Consider the following 20521-nt stretch of genomic DNA (forward strand, 5'->3'; position numbering starts at 1 on the left):
AGGCCATCCAGAGTAGATCAATGCTGACCTAAGGGATGGGCCCATACAGAGCTCGGACACATGGCAAAAAAAAATCATGGTTATGGTTATAGTTATTTAGCAGACGCCTTTGTCCAAAGCGAACAACATCATCAAACATTTATCTCACAATCATACAAATATATATACTCAGGAATCAGGTACAGGGCCAAAATACCTTGTCATATGTTGAAGAACATTATGAGAACACAATACACAACAATAAGACACACCAGGACATAAACTATGAATATAAAACTCAGAAGACATGAATTCTGAGTTCAGTGTAAGTATACTCTTTTGAATTTGGTCTCTGCATTTAACCCAATCCGTGAATTAGTGAACACACACAGCACACAGTGAACACACAGTGAGGTGAAGCACACACTAACTCGGAGCAGTGAGCTGCCCGCTCAACAGCAGCGCTCTGGGAGCAGTAAGGTGTTAGGAGCCTTGCTCAAGGGCACTTCAGCTGTGGATGTGAACGTGGGAGAGCAGTGCTCAACTACTCCCCCCGCCCACATTTTTCCTACTGGTTGGGGATCAAACAAGATCGAAGCCCTAACCAGTAGGCCACGGCTGCCCCCTCACTCTCTCAACTAAGAGTTTAATGGACATTTGACAATGGACAGTCTGCCATCCAGAGACTGACTTATGACTTCCAAGCACTAGATTTTGAAATACAATACTAGAGACTTTATTGATGTTATTGGATCATTTGTTACTTTGTGATCATACTGCATTGTGATTTTGAACTCTTAAATAAACAGATTGGTTGATTGATTGATAATCCATGGGGGTGACAATGACATGTTTTTCTATCATTACTTGTATTCATGCCCTGATCCTGGTAATGATACAAGAAGCATCATCAAGGTCCGCAGCAAAGAAGGAAGTTCTTAGAAGCACTGATGTCTTCAAAATTCTACAATCTGATCATCAATAATTGGTCTTAATCTTAATTTAGCATCACTCTCAATGGCTCCAGTTGTGTATGTGTCCTGCACATACTGTAGGTTGACATGGGAAGCAATCAGGAGCCAGGGCACTTTCATAGTAACTTGCTCTTTCTGTGAAGAGCCAAAGCCAGTGGTACCCTGGAAATAAAGAGTTCTCACAAGAGCACAATTTGTGTCTCAACCAGCTGTGGTAACCAATCAAATCTTGATCTTGAAGATGTCATGTATGTAAATATGGGTGAACAAGCACAATAAGAGGTGTGTGCATGTGTTGCAGGCTTGATTCTGCTCTTCTACCTGGTGTTCTACACCTTCCTGGCTGGGATGTTTGCCCTCACCATGTACGTGATGCTGATGACTCTGAACGAATACCAGCCCACCTGGCAGGATCGCCTGGCCATTCCAGGTACACTTGATGATCACTCGTACACACACACACACACACACACACACACACACACACACACACAAATACACATACAGATATTCAACAATCTGAAGCTAAAATTAGAATAGAAAAAGCTAATGTCTCCAATGATTCAAATGATTGTGTGTGTGTGTGTGTGTGTGTGTGTGTGTGTGTGTGTGTGTGTGTGTGTGTGTGAGTAGGAATGATGATCCGACCAAAAGGACAGGCACTGGAGATTATCTACAACATTGACCAAACTGAGAGCTGGGATACATATGTCCAAAAACTGAATAGCTTCTTGGGCCGTAAGTAGTCTCTGTGTGTGTGTGTGTGTGTGTGTTTGTGTGTGTGTGTGTGTGTGTGTGTGTGTGTGTGTGTGTCTTTCAACATATTTCTCTACTTTGGTCTTCCCTTGTTTTCTTTCATTGACTCTTCATCTTTCCTCCCCTCCTTTCTCTCTCTCTCTCTCTGCCAGCGTACAACGACAGCCTGCAGGCCCTGAACAACGACGTGTGCCTCCCAGACCAGTTCTACGTGCAGGAGGACAGCGGCGAGGTGCGCAACAACCCCAAGCGCTCCTGCCAGTTCAACCGCACCATGCTGGGCGACTGCTCCGGTCTGACCGAGCGCACCTTTGGCTACGAGAGCGGCCAGCCCTGCGTCTTCATCAAGCTCAACCGGGTAATTAGTGAGTGGGAGAGAGAGAGGGGGGGATGAGTGTGAGTCATGCTGCAGCCACTTCCCTCACAGAGACTTGCTTAAGCCTGATTTGTGCTCCCTTCTCATACCAATGTAGATGTGTCTGTATCTGGTCCGTATTCAAAGCTGATGACTAGCTTTGGAGAAAGAGCACTCTCTTCAAGGAATCAATAGAGCAAGGTTTTTAAGCTTGAGTAGCCAGTCATACCACTAATGTGTCTAAGCACATTCAGGAAGTGAACTAATGACTGCTTAGCCAAAGCAACCTATAAGGAAAGAGCTCTTAGACAAGCCATCCAATCAGCAGATATCACCCACTGGGTGTGGTGGAGGAGTGATAATGTCACCAACAGACAATATCATCCTTGAACCTGCATTTGTGAGTCTGTGTCGCTTTGGAAAAGCGAACATAAATAAAGTAAACTTTAACATTAACTTTGACTTTAACCCTCTTACCACTGTCAAATGCACTAAATGAACAGAGCTGTGTCCTTTGGATGATTTAATGAACTCACTGTAAACTCTGACATCTCACCTTCCCACAGGTTATCGGAATGCTGCCAGGGAAAACCCAATCTCCTTATGTCACTTGTGGAGCTAAGGTCAGTCTCAACTAACCTCAGATTACTAGTCAAAGGTAATAGACAAAGGTTATTGACATGTAGGGTAATAACAAGATAAATCATTTAGTTTGGAACAATCTGTATAGACATGAAGTGGTCAAATTTTTTGGCCATCTAAAATCAAAGATTATTGTTATCGTAAATCATAGTTCATACAGAAGTGAAAGATGAAATAATGTCTTCAACCCACTTCCATCAGCAACCGTCTTCCAGCATAGATCATTAATGAAAAGTAGTAGGCCATCGAGAACATCGAGATCCCCATTTCATATCATTATCTATGCAAATATCACCCTCCAAGATCTTTCAATCTGCATATGTTGTGTGTCTGTGAGTGTGTGTGTGTGTGTGTGTGTGTGTGTGTGTGTGTGTGTGTGTGTGTGTGTGTGTGTGTGTGTAAGAGAGAGATAGAGAAAGAGAGAGAGAGAGAGAGAGAGAATACAATAATTTCCTGTGTATTCATACTTTGCACGTGATGTCACAACTATGGCTGGTGGGCAAGGACATCTTTCTACAGCAACTAATCAAACTAATCTTTCCAGGATCTCGCCAGTTTTACTGTATGAAAGTTGGGCTTTTGAGGTGAAAACAACATGCCAAATAGTTGTTGTGTCCTCCAAAGAGACAAACCGGGGTTATGTTTTTAGCTTTTTTCCCTGTGCGTTAACCTCATCACTGAAGAAATATTCCACAATCAATATATAAGCATTGGTTAATAGGCGGGAAATTATGGTATTGTTGTGTTTGTGTGTGTGTGTGTGTGTGTGTGTGTGTATGTGTTTGTGCGCCCGCATCATTTCCCATCTAATCTCAATCTTCACATCTATCCCTTTGTTTGCACACATCTGTGTTCAGAGATACAGAGTTGGAGAGGAGTGGGTAAGCTGTATAGAGTAGAGCACAGCCACACAATGTAGATGACTGGAATTAGCCAGTAGTAGACGTTGGGCTATAGTCGTGTGTCACTGGTGCTTTCTTCCCTTTGTCCTTCGACAGAGGATTTTATAGATTTGAAATCGAAGGACTTTTAAAGCATTGCATTCTAAGCTTGACTCCTTTTAGATTTTGGCAGAAGAAGCTTCATATCCCCTATACATGCTTCTCTGTGGCCAAACTAGTGTACCCCTCTACCCATTTGGACAGAAAAGGCTTCTCTGTAATCCAGAGCCATGTGAAACACCTGTATGTATGTGGTCCACAGAGAGAGGACACTGACAGCATTGGGGAGATGGCATACTTCCCCAACAATGGCAGCTTCAATCTCATGTACTACCCTTACTATGGCAGCAGGTCACAGGTAAGACACACACCACATACATGAAGCCTCTCTCACATGCACACACACACACACACACACACACACACACACACACACACAAATACTGTACATACATGTGCATGTGTGAATGAATTTCTAATGGTATATGACACTGACAGGACAAAAAGTACAGTGAGTAAATATTCAGACACGCTAGAGACCTCAGAAGTCAGAACTCTCTCTCTCTCTTCCTCTATCTTTCTTTCTCCACATCTCTTCTTCTAGGTGAACTACTCTCAACCGCTGGTGGCTGTTAAATTCCTGAATATCACCTATAACATGGACGTGAATGTGGAGTGCAAGATCAACTCAGACACCATTACCGAGCTCAGTGAGAGGGACAAGTTCGCCGGACGTGTCTCCTTCAGGCTGAGAATCAATAAGGACAACTAGAGCGCCAGTATCTGCCAACCAAATGCGCGTGCACACCACTAACACACACACACACACACACACACACACACACACACACACATACACCCGCTCAAAACAAACATATGTGTATTGCATTCTTTTTACACACATAAACACAAACAAATGCATACAGGATTTGATACAAACCACTACATACATTTCACACACACACACACACACACACAAATAAACACAAGCAAAAACATAGATACGCACATACACACACTCTGCACGCATAAACGCTCGCACAGTCAAGCAATGTTTTCTATCTGTGTCCTCTCCTCAACTGTAGTGATTGTGAAATCCCCACACTTACTACTTCCTGTGCCAGAGGGCTCAGAGGATTCTGGGAAATGTTGTACAAACAATCCCAGTTGTCAGTCCTTCCCTACTCAATTTACACCTCTGTTCATTTTACAAAGAGAGAGGGGGGCATGCTATAATGTGTGCGTATGTGTTTATGTATGTGTTTCTGTGTGTGTTTGTGCATTTGTGTGTGTGTGTGTGTGTGTGTGTGTGTGTGTGTGTGTGTGTGTGTGTGTGTGTGTGTGTGTGTGTATGTGTGTGTGTGTGTGTGTGTGTGTGTGTGTGTGTGTGTGTGTGTGTGTGTGTCCATAGATGAACCTGTCAAATTGTTTACTCCATTATTCACCCCACTGAGAGTTCCTGCCAGCCATCCGATTGCAACACACCCAATCAGAAGCAGGGGGAGGGCCCAGAAGGTGATGGTGCAGGGAGGGGGTAGTTCTTGACAAAGGAGCAGGGAATTATGGGTAAATTAATTTAGCCATATAAATCTAATTCACCAATGATGCTTATGATTAGAATGTTGTTGTTGATGATGATGATGATGATGATGATGATGATGATGACATCTTTGGCAGGGTCAGTGTTACTGGTTTTGGTCAAGCAGGTGTCTCTCTGTGTTTTATTGATGCGTCTATCTAATCCCTTTAATCTGTAATCCTAATCTGGAGGCACTCTCCTCTCCCTTCCCCCTTCCTTTCTGCTATGCTGTCTCTTTCTCTGTTTTTCTTTTTTCCCTTCTTTCTTCTTCTCTGTTGGTCCCCACTGCCCGCTTTCTTTCCTATTTCTGCCTTTCCTCTCTTTGCTCTGTTCTTGTTTGTAATTGACCAGTTTTTTTTTATTATTTTAGTTGATTAATACACTCTATTTCTTTCCATTATTTCTCTCTCTCTTCCTTCATGTTTTATTTGTTCTTCTTTATCTCTACTATGCTTTCCTGCTCGTTCTATCTTTTCTCTGACCAATTATTCCCTCTCTACCTCTGTTGGTTGTTTGTTTTGTTTTGGGGCATTGATTAAGAAGGCTCCTGCTTCATTCATTGACCTATTTATTTATTTTTACATATTTATTCATGATTTTATTGCATTGTTGTTTTTTATTTGGATTGTTTATGATTGCATTTATACATATTTATTTGACCATGTTCATGCACTGCTAGGGGGCTAAATTTATGATGTGACCTCTAAAGTTGTTTCGTAAAATATCATGGTAAAGTAATGGTACACACGAATCACTGATATAGCCCACAAAAATACAGTACCTTTATTTTCTGTTTTAATGCATAAACACACACACACACACACACACACACACACACACACACACACACACACACACACACACACACACACACACACACACACACACACACACACACACACAGATAAACTCATACGTTTTTTAAGCATGCAGTACTCCAAAGTCTGGAGTGTGTATTCGGTAATTGTTATCATGGTTGCACTATATCGATTTTTAAATGGCTAAAACTCCATTTAGCTCTTAATTCATAAACAACCAATCAAGTTCCACGTTGAAATGCCTGGACCAGTCACATCAGTCATATTCTATTGGGCCACATAATGATCATTTTATGAGAAATGTTAGACGATTTCTTTTTTCTTTTCATTCCTCTATAAAATCATATCTTCTTTATCTTTTTTTGTCCTCAAAGCAATATATCTTGATTGTGTGTTGCGTGGCTAACTGTACATATTATTGAGGGTGGGGGTGCATTCCTCTTTCTCTTAGAGAGAGAGAGGAGGGGAGAGCAGTATAGAACAGAGGGGAGGGGGTTAGGATGTGTGTAAAATATCAAACCATATGATTTGCCAATGCTGATCTTAAAAGTGTGTAGATGACTGATGAAGGTAGTCTCTGAAAATAGCATCCTGGTGTTTTTTTATTAACGTCTTTCTTTCAAGTTATTTAGATTTACTGTTTTTGTTCCACTGTACAGAAAACGTTCAGTAGCACAGTACTGGACAAGACTGGATTTTAGAGCTTAGCACTGGGGAGGAAAAAGTCAGTTTTTTCTATTTCAGTTCTTGTTAGCCTGGCACTCAATAAACTGATTTGGTTAGCATATGGCTAATATGCATGGGGCTAGTTAACATGGCGCTAGTAAGAAACACAGTGAGCACAGTGCTAGCTCACTTTGAGCTGGTCAGTTTATTTGTTGTCACCATAAGGATAGTGATGCTGCTATGAGGGTCGGCCATGTTAGCGGCGTGGATGTCTTTGGGGCTTGACTGTGTCACAAGACCACTTCCTTTTTCTCCCAGTATTCCCTCCTTTCTCATCGCCTGTTCTGTGTATCGTATTGTTTATGTTTTTGGGGGGAGGGCACCATAGTTTTACTTTGAGCATAATTTGAGCGTGTGAGTGAGTATGTATGTGTGTGTATGTGCTCACATTAAAAAGAGAGCATCTAGATAAATATATAAATATATAAATATATATATATATATATATATATGAAAAAACACATCACTACAGACATCGCCTTGACATAAAAAAAAAAAATCCCTTCATATCACCTCTGGTCTGTTCATGGGAAAAATATGTTTACATGGTGCAGCACTAATCCAATCAACACAATTTCTTAGTAGACTCTTGCCCATTCAGGCCAATCAAACCCTTCCCCATATCAATAGGAGGGAGAGAGTACAGGCCACTGCAGAGTCACCACCATATTGTAGAGCAAAAAATTGACCAAAAATGGATTGGAGTGCCCTCTGTGTATGGCACACTGGGTCTCCACACACAACTTCTCACATACATATCCATAGAACACCTCATTGATACTGTCCCTTGTAGTGCTATCCTGTTCCCAGTGCATGAGGACTGGAGAAGGGACAGTCTTTTGTTTTATTTCAGACACTGCCTGTTGCAACTGCCATACATTTCACATGGGAAACACTAGTGGCAGCGGTGTGGTTAAATGAGTCTTCGGCACAATGGGCAAAGCATCTGTGCCACAGCTGAGGAGTGAGGAGACATGTCACTATTTACACTGTTTATGAGTAGTCAATGGTCAACCATGTTTGAGTCATTTCGAAGAGAGATAGGTAAGGGGCATCCAGGGATGAGTCACCTCACTGACTACACCCACTCTCTCTCAGGTCAGTGCCATAGACTCAGATGACCAGCTAGTTTCCACCCAGTACACCAGCCATCTGGTCAAACTCCCAGTAAGATCATACCTCATACTTCAAGCTGTGCTTACATCTGCATGGTGGCTAATAGCATTAGTAAAGTGAACCAAGGTCTCAGCAATTCTGTGGTTGTCAGCAAATAGAGAATGACGACTAGTGCCAAGGTATCGCATTTGACCTGCCCAAGATGGCTGCTCTCATGCACTGGGTTGGCTGCATAGCTGCACAACATCTCTCATCTTCATTCCATGAGCCCCTGAGTAGCTCTGTCCTGTCCCATTGTGATGTCATTATTGTGTGACGGCTTCTAGCTCTAGTCTTTCTGTCTAGACGTCGTCTGTGTACCTCACTCTGGTACCGCTGAGTCAGAAGCATGTGCCTTCATTGTCTCTTAATATTCTGCCCGTTAGAAACAAACACACACACATACACACCAACCACCACCACAACAAGCGTTGATGTCATTCACAAACACACTGTTCAAACTGAACTTGTACACACAACACACACTCTCTCATACACACACACACACACACACACACAAATGGACACATTCCATCAGTCTTGATCCAGCTGAACTCGTTCCATTGTGTTCCCTGTCAATCTTGAGTCTTACTGTCAGTCACACTGGTTCTCTCCACCACCCCCAACACCCCAGCACCTCGCCTGCCCCAGTCAGACCCCCACCGTCCACTAATGCGTCCACTCACTGCACTGCCCACTGCTCAGCACTGACTTTAACTGCACTGTTGACTCATCGATGAATCCTCCCTCAAACACACACACACACCACTCATGCGTGATGCTGACTGTCTGTGGCCGTTCCCCTCATCTGTACTCCAGACTCCTCTGTGCGAAAGTGATTTCTTCTGCTCTCATCTCTCTCCATTTGGGTTTACTGTTCAATCAAACACTGCTCATGACATAATAGATGTAATTAAAGAATTAATTGAATATACCGTTATTTACAGTATATATTGCCTGACTAATAAAAAATACAATTGTGGAAACCTATATTCAAAAAAACAAGAATATCATTGTAAATGAAAAATGGGAAGTAAGAAATAATAAAACATTTTTTTGTGTTTAAAAGTGTGTGCATTTTTCTTATCAAATGAAGTGAAGTCGAGCTTGTTGAGACACACACACAAGCACAAATCCTGCCCACCACAGAAGAATTTGGTCTGAGAAACATTTCCTCTTTGACACCAACTGTTTCACACACCATCTGACAAGCACATCATTTTGGGGTGTGTTTTGAAAAATGCACAGACATGATGATGTGAGGGATGTTGCTGTAACTGCATTGGAAAAAGGCAGACAGACAAGAGACAGCTGGAAATACAAAAAAACAGCACACGAGCAGAGTGTGAAAGTAAAGGAAAGATGCAGAAAGGAGAAAAAGGAGTTAAGAGAAAATTGAAGAGCTAAAGCGTAAGAGACTGGTGATATAACTGAGCTGGCGCTGGCTGTTTATGTAACAAGTGAGGGCTGCTCTCTTTCCCCATCCTGTCCTTAGCATGTTCAGATCCAGCAACAGGTCAAAGAACTTCAATACCTACCTGTAAAAATCATACAATTCCCACTGACACAATCACCACAGGGGTCTCTAACAGTTGGTTAGCCTTAGGGGGAACAAATATGTTTAATGATGGAGAGGCAGCACTTCTCATTGAATGGGGAAAGAGGGAGGGGGTGGGGTTAGGGAGGTTACATAATCTGTGTCCTCAAACAAATTCTATGATGACACACAGACGTTCTGAGCTGTGGCAGTGTCATTACATAATCGAACAAGACATCAAAATGCAGATGTTTAAAAACACTGTAAGGAATGGAGAAGAGGAAGAAGGATATAGAGAGGCAAGCAAGTGTGTCAGGTGTTACTGACTCTGTGTGTGTGTGTGTGTGTGTGTGTGTGTGTGTGTGTGTGTGTGTGTGTGTGTGTGTGTGTGTGTGTGTGTGTGTGTGTGTGTGTGTGTGTGTGTGTGTGTGTGTGATTGTGTGTGTGTGTGTGTGTGTGTGTAGATAATCTCAAAGCTTTAATCCCATTGACTCTAATCCAGATCAGTGAGCACACACTTTGTCCTGACTGACTCCGCCCACTCATAAATGTACACACATCAACTGCCCACTCACTCACTCACTCACTCACTCACTCACTCTCTCTCCCTCTCTCTCTCTCTCTCTCTCACACACACACACACATACAGACACACACACACATACACACACACAAAACACACACACTCACACAATGCTTATTAACTGTTTCCCCAAAACCAGACACAACCCCTCTCCAAGTGGTGCACACACAATCCTCAAAATACTTCTGTCCCTGCTTCACACACACACACACACACACACACACACACACACACACACACACACACACACACACACACGGGCACGTGCGCGCTCTTGTTGGTATACAGTACATATGAAGAGTTATTTTCCAAAACGCTATATCCACCATTTTAATACATTTTCACAAATCATTTTTTTAAATTTTGTTTTCAAGTAATTTCAGTGAAACTGTATTGGATTATGTTTAGTGGATTTATCTTTACTAAATCAAAACAAAACATCTGCATTTTTATTGAAATTAAGGGAAATACACAATTAAATAACATGACTTTTTAATATTTTCAAAAATGGATTTATAGCGTTTTGGAAAAGAGCTCTTCATATATAGTGTAACAATCAATTTTTATGTAAATAATATACAATTAAATACATTCTTAATGTTACTATTATTGCCATAATATAATATATTATTAGTATTTTGATATGATTTATAAAATATTGCATTCCTGGTATATGTCTAGGTGTTCACAGAGGAAGACAGGCAGACACACGCAAAGAGTTCACCTGGAGGAATTAGCCTGGTTCTCAAGAGGTCAAATGTCACCTAAGGTTCTGCAGCTTCCGCTTCTACTCAGTCAGTAAAGGAGCTGATGACCTGAAGGCACAACACTAATTAACAGTCTGTCAATAAACTAATCACAGGTCAGACAGCAGTGTCAAGCTGAGTCATACTCTGAGCAACCTCAGCTGTGAAGAATGTGCATACTCCAATGTAATTTGATCTTCTCATACAGTATATCTATCTTAATGTAAACGACTGACTTACGCTATATACATTTATCTGGGTACTATATGTGAGTGAGAGTGTACACATTAGACATATGAGTGCCCCATGTCTGTTTCTGTATCCTATGACTACATGAAATGAAAGGGTGGAATCAGATGGTAGGTAGGACTAACATGCATAGTATTACAAATGCATTGCAATTAGTATTTATGAATCTTTAAAAAACACAGTCAGTGAGATATTTTTAATGTACTGATATGAGTCTGTGATGAACATGCTGATAGGCTAGGCTACATAAAAGAAGCCACACAGGTGTCTTAGTGATATGAACAACCCTTGTGATAATAACATATTTAATCCAATACCAGCCCCATAACGCCAGAGTAAGCTATGCGTGTGAGTGCTCTGTGTAATGCACCATTCTATTTTTAAAGTCTTTCCTCCTCTCAGCGATTTCGAGTAAACGGGAAAATCACCGCCGGGTTTGCGTGTGCCTCCACTACAAGTGCGAGTGTGTGACGTAGTTGTGTTATATCACAGATTTAGACGTAGGCATAATTCACTTTAATCCAGTCGTGTACCTCTCAAAGTGCCCACTATCGCCATCTGGTGGTTAAAACGGAGAGTGCCGTTTCACTGTTTGGACCTGCGATAAGGATAGGCCTATTGAGGTCGACCGGGAATCTTGACTCCCAAAGAAACGCTACCCTCCAAAAGATTCTTATCAGATGTTGGATCCAAAATACTATAGGATACTATAGGATTCCAATAGCAACAATCTTATAGGAATCCTATAGGGCTATGCAAAATCTGGTTGGAATCCTCAGATTGTCAGTTTAAATCCCCCATAGGACTTTTTGATAAGAGAAACGAGCCAGGCTTTTAATTCGCAGGCTACACATAATATAATCACACAGGCACAAGCATGTTTCCATCTTTACAATTGCATTATTTTCCTGTTCTCACCTCTTCATTGTGGCTTTTATTTACTCCGTGGACAAGAAGAGAGTGTTATAATCAGTGAGCTTTACTGGCCAAATTTGAGTAAAGAGCACATTTACAGTTTTTTCTGATTGCTCAAGCACATTTTTTGTAACTATTTGCAAAACTCTACACACAACACTACACAACAAAACCTTTCACCAAATTATCAAAACATTGTTCTCTTGCAAAAGCGAACACAGCTTGATTAACTCTTCACACCTTTGTAAAAATGGTGTTTTCGTATCAAACAGTAAACACAAGCCATCATCTACTAAGCACACAATGTGCCAACACTGATGGTATGAATACAAGACACATCTGGCTTTTGCTTTCTCTGCATGTGCACACTTTTGTCAGTTCTGTAATTGATAATGCATTGATGGGGATGACAGTCATAGACCTTCCAGCACCAGGCAGAGAAGAACTCAAGAATGGAGAGTATGAAGGGAGGTTGAGTACAATGAAGACAAGAGTGATCTGTAAACCAGTTGCAGACCAAAGCAGCCCTATGTAAACTAACATTTTGGATCAAGTTAGGCTGAAATTGTGCTACAAGAATCACGATTAGCGCTTAAGCATTCAGAAAAAACAGAAATTTAGACAGAAGATTCGTCCATTGGTGAATTTCTTTTGTAAAATGCTGTTCAATTAATGCAGTGACGACTGCACATAATGTAAATACTTATAACTCGCACGCTACGAAAAATGGGGAAAAAATGGATTAACAGTTAATTAAACAGTAATTATGCAAAGTTTGTTACGCTTTCTTACGCCATGACAGTGCCAATGCCATAGACATGCTAGAGACATATTTTATGTTGTTACAAGGCATGGTCCTAGGGATGTTTAGCTCATAAAATCATTCATTCATTCAGCTTCCTTTCTCTTTCTCCCCCCAATATTTCTCTCTCCTCTCTTTCTCCTTCCTTGCCCTTTGCTTTTCTTCCACTCTTCATCCCTTGCTCCACAACTTTGACATTTGTAGAGCTCTCTTTCTCTCTTTATCATTCTCCCCCTCAGACTCCAGTTCTCTCCTCCACTCATTTCTACTTCACCTCATTCACTACATTTTTGTCTTGTTCCTTCTCTTTTTTGCCCCCCCCCCCCCCCCCTCCATCATACTCCTCTCCTCCTCATCCCTAGGGCAGCTCCATCATACCCCTCTCCTCCTCATCCCTAGGGCAGCTCCATCATGCCCCTCTCCTCCAGCATCCTCTGAGTCCTGCGATGCACTCTCTTGATGGCAGTGACCAGTGTCCGCATCACCGGCTCGGCCTCCTCCTGCAAGGTCACGCACACCAGCTCCAGGAACACCCTCCGGGCCGGCATGGCACCGAATGCCACCTCGGCGGCCTGCCTCAGGAGCCAGGGGTGGTGCGGTGCCAGGGCCTCGCGGTAGGCCTCGCGGCACAGCTCCCCGGGCGCGCGCAGGCGGCCCTCGGCGTCGGGGCCCTGACGGAGCTTGTCCAGGAGCAGCCGCAGCCACAGCAGTGACCGGTGGAGCCGCAGCAGAGTGCGGCTGCCCGACGGAGTCTGCCGCTCAAAGTCCACCACGCCGGCAGCCAGCTCACCGTCCAGCAGAGAGCGGACAGAGTGGTAGGTGTCTGCGTCCAGGGGGCAGGGGGCATCTCCAGCAGCGCCACTGTTGCGGTGCTGCTGCCACAGGGCACTCCGGGCGGTGTGGGAGGTGGGAGAGGAGAGATCACGCAAGAGAGTGATCTTTTCCTGGACTTTTGGGGAGAAGAAGCTCACAAGAGCGCCAAGGGAGTTCATAAACCTGAGTGAGGATGTTGGGGAAGAAACCCAATTTTATGCAGGCTCAAGAACAAGGCTTCACTCTATATGAATGCAATAGCTGTGCTTTCTGATTGTAATAGAAGGATACATTTTAGTACAGGATGCAGTGTTAAGTACTAAAAAGTAAACATATAAACTATGCAGACATACTGACTGAACTAAAGGTACACTTATGGTAGTTGACAAGTTCAACACCGTTTTTTGCTTTATCACTGATATATAATGAATAAGCTTACAATGAATGCTAAAGGGGCAGTTAGCATGTTCACCTTCAACGTTTACAATACTTTGGGTGCCTGTACAGACCCAAACCACACTACCACAGAGTGGTGGAAACAAAATGCCTTTATTGGTCTTACTTGATAAGCTCCTCCCAGCTAGACAGGTATTCATCCAGTATGACATCAGAGGCGGGGCCTAAGGCATGGGTCAGGTGTGAATAGAGACGGGACACCTGGAAGTCCTGACCAGGACACTCCTCCACGAGGATGTCATTCTCAGCAATATGGTCATCAGCTGTATCATGAGCCTCTGGCTAAACAAAGTAAAAAATAAGGCACTTTATATTAAAGCACTTATATAGGGTAAATATAAGGGTGCAATTCATGCAAGTAATGATTAGCTAATGCATGAATCAGGATGATTGACTATAATGAATTAGTTAATGATTGATGAATCATGACTTCCTAATCCTCCTGCCCAAATGGCTAAGTAACTGTGGAGCTATGAGATTACTTTACTATTACTTTTTTATTAATGAAAATGTTCATTCACAGTTACTATACATTATTTGTTATTCCTCTAAATGAGCTGGTTCCGGTAGGGGTTACACTGTGTGTGTGTGTGTGTGTGTGTGTGTGTGTGTGTGTGTGTGTGTGTGTGTGTGTGTGTGTGTGTGTGTGTGTGTGTGTGTGCGCATCTGCTTGCCTGCATCTGTGTGTGTGTGTGTTTTATGTGTCTGTGTGTGTACAGTATGTTCACTGAGTGTGTGTGTGTGTGTGTGTGGGGGGGGGGGGGGGTGCATGTGTGTGGGTGTGCTTGTGCATGCGTACGTGTAAGGCCAGCCTTTTACATTCCTTTGAAGCAGATAAGGCCTGCATGCCTGGTTTTTCTCCTAATAACATCACCATTTAAAGAGACCCTTTTTCATAGTCATAAAATCGCTTAGAAATCGCTGTTTTGCTTGACTGACCAGTTTTATCAAAAACAGTCATATTTCCTCCCGCCCCCAGTGTCCCTATCCGCTATTGCAACCTTGCAGTTTGTTCAGGAGACGATCGTTCCCTGTTTACATCTGGAAGGCTGAGACGCATAAAGAACAAGAAGAACCACGCTTGCAATTTATCCATTTATATATAGCCTATATATGTATAAATATACACGCTAAAGCTGTCAGGGAAGCTCTGCAGAGAAATATGCAAGCATAAAACGAGCGAAATGAAAAACGAAACCGAAACTTAAGATGAAATCGCCAGTCCTGCATAGTTTCTCTTTAACTCCATATGCCTAATCCATTGTTCATCAGGCATCTAATAGGAGAAAGCCCAACGTGTTTCTGTGGCGCGTTTGGGATATATTTTCATTCCTTACAACGTGTACGTCTTTATGTGTGTGTGCATGCAGGTGTGTATGCATGCGTATGCCTGCCTGTCTACCTTATGTGTATGTGTGTGTCTTTGTGTGTGTGTGTTTATGCGTGTGTGTGTGTGTGTGTGTGTGTGTGTGTGTGTGTGTGTGTGTGTGTGTGTGTGTGTGTGTGTGGGAATGTGCATGTATGTGTGTGTGTCTGTGCTTGTGTGCGTGTGTGTCTGCATGTGTGTGCATCTTTATATGTGTTTGTGCATCCGTGTGCATCACAGTCACTATATGTACACATATATCAATTTATTGTATGGTCCCCCATGAACCAAATGACACAAAACTTGACATACATTCAGAGAGTGTCATAATGATCCTACACTTCAGGTGGCACTGGTGACCTAGGTGACTATACATCAAATGAGTGGTTATGGGATCAGGGTGTGTGGGTGTCTGTCCTCAGATCAGTGTGTGCCTGTGTCTGTCCTCAAATCTGGGTGTGCTGGTGTCTTTAGATCAGTGTGTGTGTGTGTGTGTGTGTGTGTGTGTGAGTGTGTGTGTGTGTGTGTGTGTGTGCTGGGGTCTGTCTTCAGATCAGTGTGTGCTGGTGTCTACTCTCAGATCTAGCTTTGCTGGAGTCTGTCCTCAGATCAGTGTGTGTGTGTGTGTGTGTGTGTGTGTGTGTCTGTGTCTGTGTGTGTGTGTGTGTGTCTGTGTGTCTGTGTGCTGTGGTCTGTCCTCATATCAATGTGTGCTGGTGTCCTCAGATCAGGGTGTGCTGGTGTCTGTCTTTAGATCAGTGTGTGTGTGTGTGTGTGTGTGTGTGTGTGTGTGAGAGAGAGAGAGTGTGCATGCTATGGTGCTTAGTTTGTTTTTTTATAATGGTGTTGAGGAGGGGGGTACCATATTGTATGTTTCATATTTTATGTTGTATATGTTTATGAAAAAACCTTTGTGTACCGCCGATGCTCAAGACGAATTTCTCTCGTAAGAGAGACAATAAAAGTACTTACTTACTTACTTAAAGCTACGATACGATTCAATGACGATGCGGTTTAATACAGCACGATTCAGTGCGATTCGATACGATGCGATATGATTCGATACGATGCAGTAATAGGCCCCAAAATGCAACATAATTCTTAATTTCATTTTATTTTCCATACTACAGATTTTTTTTTTTGCTAGCTACTTTAAATGGCATGAGAAAAGTTACAATTGCATGTCATTAGTTATATTTTTACAAAAGACTTGATTGACTGGATTGAAAGACAACAAACATTTTGATTATAAGAACGTAGCTAAATGCCTCTAAACGAAATCACTCGGCCAATAGAGATACATTCATATCACCCTATACCTACTTAGCAGCTGAACAAATCACAATCGTTTAAAACTATGTGATGTAGCTGTAGCTCTTGGGAAAAGAGTGTATGTCTGGATTACCTTTCATAAATAAGGAGGCTACTAACACACATTGTGAGAAGCGTGTTCAACACATCAATAATGACAGGTGACTCCTCAGTCAACTTTCAGACGTGCACCGAACATACAGTGAGGCACCGAAGCATTGGGGAGACACCCACGGAAAGGGGAATGCAGGAGGCTGACAAGGGGTGTTTTGTTGTAGTTTATAAGCTAGGTTTAAGGCTTGTGCTTACGACTGAATATGACTTCGTTCAGGATACTGCAACACACATTAACGTCAGCGTTATCTGCGTTTCACTAAACTCCACAACTAGTTTGTTTCCACTTGCCACTGTAGCAGTGACACTACTTACCAACATTGGAGAAGGCTAGACACTCGGTGTGTTAGCAAATCAGGGTCGGTCTCATGATTTCGAAAGCAACATAATTTGTAACGTTAGTTTTCCGATTCGTCATTTAAAATCGATTTATCAATCGATGCATAGACCATTTTAACCAATCCAGGGGTTTGCCTACCGATGCACTCGCATTTTGAATGTTCCGAATGATGAATCTTTACACCCCTAATGTTCTCAGATCAATGTGTGCTGGTTAGGGTTAGGGTTAGCCTGGTGCCTGTCCTCAGATCTGCCTGGCTGGTGTCTGTCTTTAGATTAGTGTCTGTCTGTGTGTGTGTGTGTGTGTGTGTGTGTGTGTGTGTGTGTGTGTGTGTGTGTGTGTGTGTGCTGAGGTCTGTCTTCAGATCTGGGTGTGCTGGTGTCTTTAGATCAGTGTGTGTGTGTGTGTTTGTGTGCTGGGGTCAGTCCTCAGATCAGTGTGTGTGTGTGTGTGTGTCTGTCTGTGTGTGTGTGTGTGTGTGTGTGTGTGTGTGTGTGTGTGTGTGTGTGTGTGTGTGCACGCCCGCGCTGGGGTCTGTCCTCAGATCTGGGTGTGCTGGTGTCTGTCCTCAGATCAGTGTGTGTGTGTTTGTGTGTGTTTGTGTGCATTAGAGAAAAAAATATGACTAAATACTTTGCTGCAGGTAGAAGGGGTTGAGATTATCATAGGAGGGACACATGTACTTTGATGTGTGTGTGTGTGTGTGTGGGGGGGGGGGGGTGTCACCTTGCTTGTTTGGCTGTATACACTGAGGCAGGGTCTCCAGATTGAATCACAACCCTCCGGGGACCCCTGAGCTAAGAACACACACATACATTGAGGCATACACACACACACACACACACACACACATACACACACACACACACACACACACACACACACACACACTCTGAGAAAGGAACCAATCTTACACCAAACATTTACAACTTTTAAACCTTAAAAAATAAATTTGATTTGATTTTCAGTACACAAACAAACATACACACACACACACACACACACACACACACACACACACACACACACACACACACACACACAAACACACACATACACACATACACTCATGCTGAATGAATGAATGAATGGGAACTTACGTAGCCAGTATGAACTCACAAATAGCAGCAGAGCCAACATGGAGGCAGGAAGCAGGTAAACACGGAGTAATCGGAGTGGCCTCATGGTGCTGACGGCTCACACTGTCACACACATTACTCCTCTCTCCCTCCCTCACTCACTGGCTTTCTGTCTCTCCACAGCCAGCTTTTTAACTTGTACACCACTCTTTTCCTTAAAGCTCTCTCTACTCTTCTGTTTGTGTTCCTCTTCACCCTCCTTTCCTTTCCTTACCTTTGACCTCAGTGGCGTAACTGTTTATTTGCTCCCACACAACTCTCAACACACTGATGACCAGATATGTTTTCCTCTCTGTCCTTCCCTCTACACCTCCATCTTACTCTGTCTCTTCTCTTTGGCCTCTTCTTCTTCCTATTCAGGAAAGTGTCACTACCATTCTGTTCTACATTTCTCCCCCTCCCTCGCATTACTTGTGAGAGAGCACCTCCAGGAGAGCCTAATGGCAGAGCAATAGCAGGCGTGGTCCGAGGACATGTGCTGCAGGCTGTGATGTCTTTACACCTCACCTGGACTCTGGACAAGTGAGCGCTCTAGCTCAGGTACAGCAATCTTATCATGTCCATACACACACACACACACACACACACACACACACACACACACACACACACACACACACACACACACACACACATGCCCACGCACACACACTTGGACTAGGTGGTAGCCATACAGTCAATCCGATGCAAATTCACCAATAGAAAACCATCTTGAGTAGATCCCACCCATTACATCCTGTTCAACATCCTGTCAAAATGTTTTGTGCAAAGCATTTTGACTTGCACAAAATTCAGACCTGGATTGTATTGCAGTATTGCAGGCTATAGGCTTAGTGCAATACTGCGTTACTCGCTCTTCTTTTAGTGTGTGTGATACTCGCTTTTATTAGAAAAGAACAGGAAAATGTCAACGTCAAAACAATGTGGTTTCACCGGCCTTGAATCAACGTCAGTATATAATGTCGGATCAACGGGTTGGTAAACCCAACCAGATCTGCCAGCGATTGGATTTCGCCCTATCTGCACATTTCTCTCCTTGCTTCTGTTACAAATTTGTGGGGATCAATCACAGACTGGCTTATCCATCTACCACATCCGCACTGCTGGTACGAGCTTGGTCTGGTGATAGCCAGGCCAAGCTAGCTAGGCTATAGAAACAAATGATTGATTCATTGTGTCTGCCGCCTTACTGTAGGTTAGCAAAAGGCTAAATGTAATAGACCTTGGAGATATTCCAACACAGGCCTAAGTGTTTTTTTACGTTGAAATTCAGTATCTATATCATGCAAAAACCTACTTTATTTAAATGAACAGCAGGCCATACCAGAAGGCATCAGTTAAGGTAAAATTACTTGAGCAAAACCCTCTCAGCTAGTGTTGTAGGCTTAGGCTATGCTATGTTTATGTCATGTTTAGAGAATTTTGGTTGTCAGCAACATACCACTTTTCCCACACACTCCAAAGGACACATCCTGGATTTAATCTGCTACTCTGGTGTTACCCCTTCTGGCTTTACAGCTGATGAACTCATAACTGATCACTTTCTCCTCTCATTTGCAGTGAAACTCACTCTCTCCATCTCTAAAAAAACACGTCTCATTTCTTTTCAGAAAATAAAGAATATCAACCTTGCCACTCTCACTTTGAGTATCCACGCCTCCTGCCTCCCTGACATCCACAATCTACCCACTCCTGATGCTTTGGTTTCTCACTACAACACTGGTCTCCATAATATTTTTAATTCCCTTGCTCCATTAAAAACCATATCTGTTTCCATTTTTGTCCCTTGGTTCACCCCCGATCTTTGTCTCATGAATGCCATAGGTCGGCAACTTGAATGTCTCCATAGAAAAAGTCGTTTCACTATTCACAAAGAAAATGTACAATAACCATATGTTATAATTATAAAGACTCCATTGCCAGCACCAAAACCCACTACTACTACAGTATAATCACTGCCAATAAAGGCAACTCTAAGTCACTTTTCTTCCTACTTAACAATATCACCCAGCCCTAGGACTCTCTCCCCCTCCACTTGTACACAACCTCCTTCTGCAACTCCTGAATTTTCTTTGCAAAAATACAGAATATTCACCAGCACCTTGAAACAACTCCACACCTCTGCATCCCAGCCGACTCACATCCTTCCATACACCCATTCTCCTCCTTCCAGCTCCCCACTCTCTCAGAAATAACAGAACTCATTTGGAAATCCGAACCATCCA

The 20521-nt window shown here is 42.9% G+C and overlaps 2 protein-coding genes across 2 annotated transcripts in view; one reads left to right on the forward strand and one right to left on the reverse strand.

The window, feature by feature from the left end:
- Positions 1-8993, forward strand: part of atp1b2a (ATPase Na+/K+ transporting subunit beta 2a) — a 17087-nt gene extending 8094 nt beyond the window's left edge. The window contains exons 2-7 of the mRNA XM_062516777.1: positions 1255-1383; positions 1587-1691; positions 1862-2067; positions 2631-2687; positions 3910-4005; positions 4252-8993. Coding sequence (XP_062372761.1) covers positions 1255-1383; positions 1587-1691; positions 1862-2067; positions 2631-2687; positions 3910-4005; positions 4252-4419 — 761 coding nt within the window. The 3' untranslated portion in view covers positions 4420-8993. The remainder of the gene's footprint in view (positions 1-1254; positions 1384-1586; positions 1692-1861; positions 2068-2630; positions 2688-3909; positions 4006-4251) is intronic.
- A 4103-nt stretch (positions 8994-13096) lies between these two features.
- Positions 13097-18671, reverse strand: gltpd2a (glycolipid transfer protein domain containing 2a). The gene is made up of 4 exons (XM_062516774.1): positions 18258-18671; positions 17884-17954; positions 14133-14308; positions 13097-13753 (listed from the first exon to the last, which is right to left on the reverse strand). The coding sequence occupies exons 1-4, from the start codon at positions 18340-18342 to the stop codon at positions 13153-13155; spliced, it is 933 nt and encodes a 310-aa protein (XP_062372758.1). The 5' UTR covers positions 18343-18671; the 3' UTR covers positions 13097-13152.
- Positions 18672-20521: the final 1850 nt, after the last annotated feature.

This window comes from Sardina pilchardus, chromosome 16 (genome assembly GCF_963854185.1).
Source record: "Sardina pilchardus chromosome 16, fSarPil1.1, whole genome shotgun sequence".
Taxonomy (NCBI): domain Eukaryota; kingdom Metazoa; phylum Chordata; class Actinopteri; order Clupeiformes; family Clupeidae; genus Sardina; species Sardina pilchardus.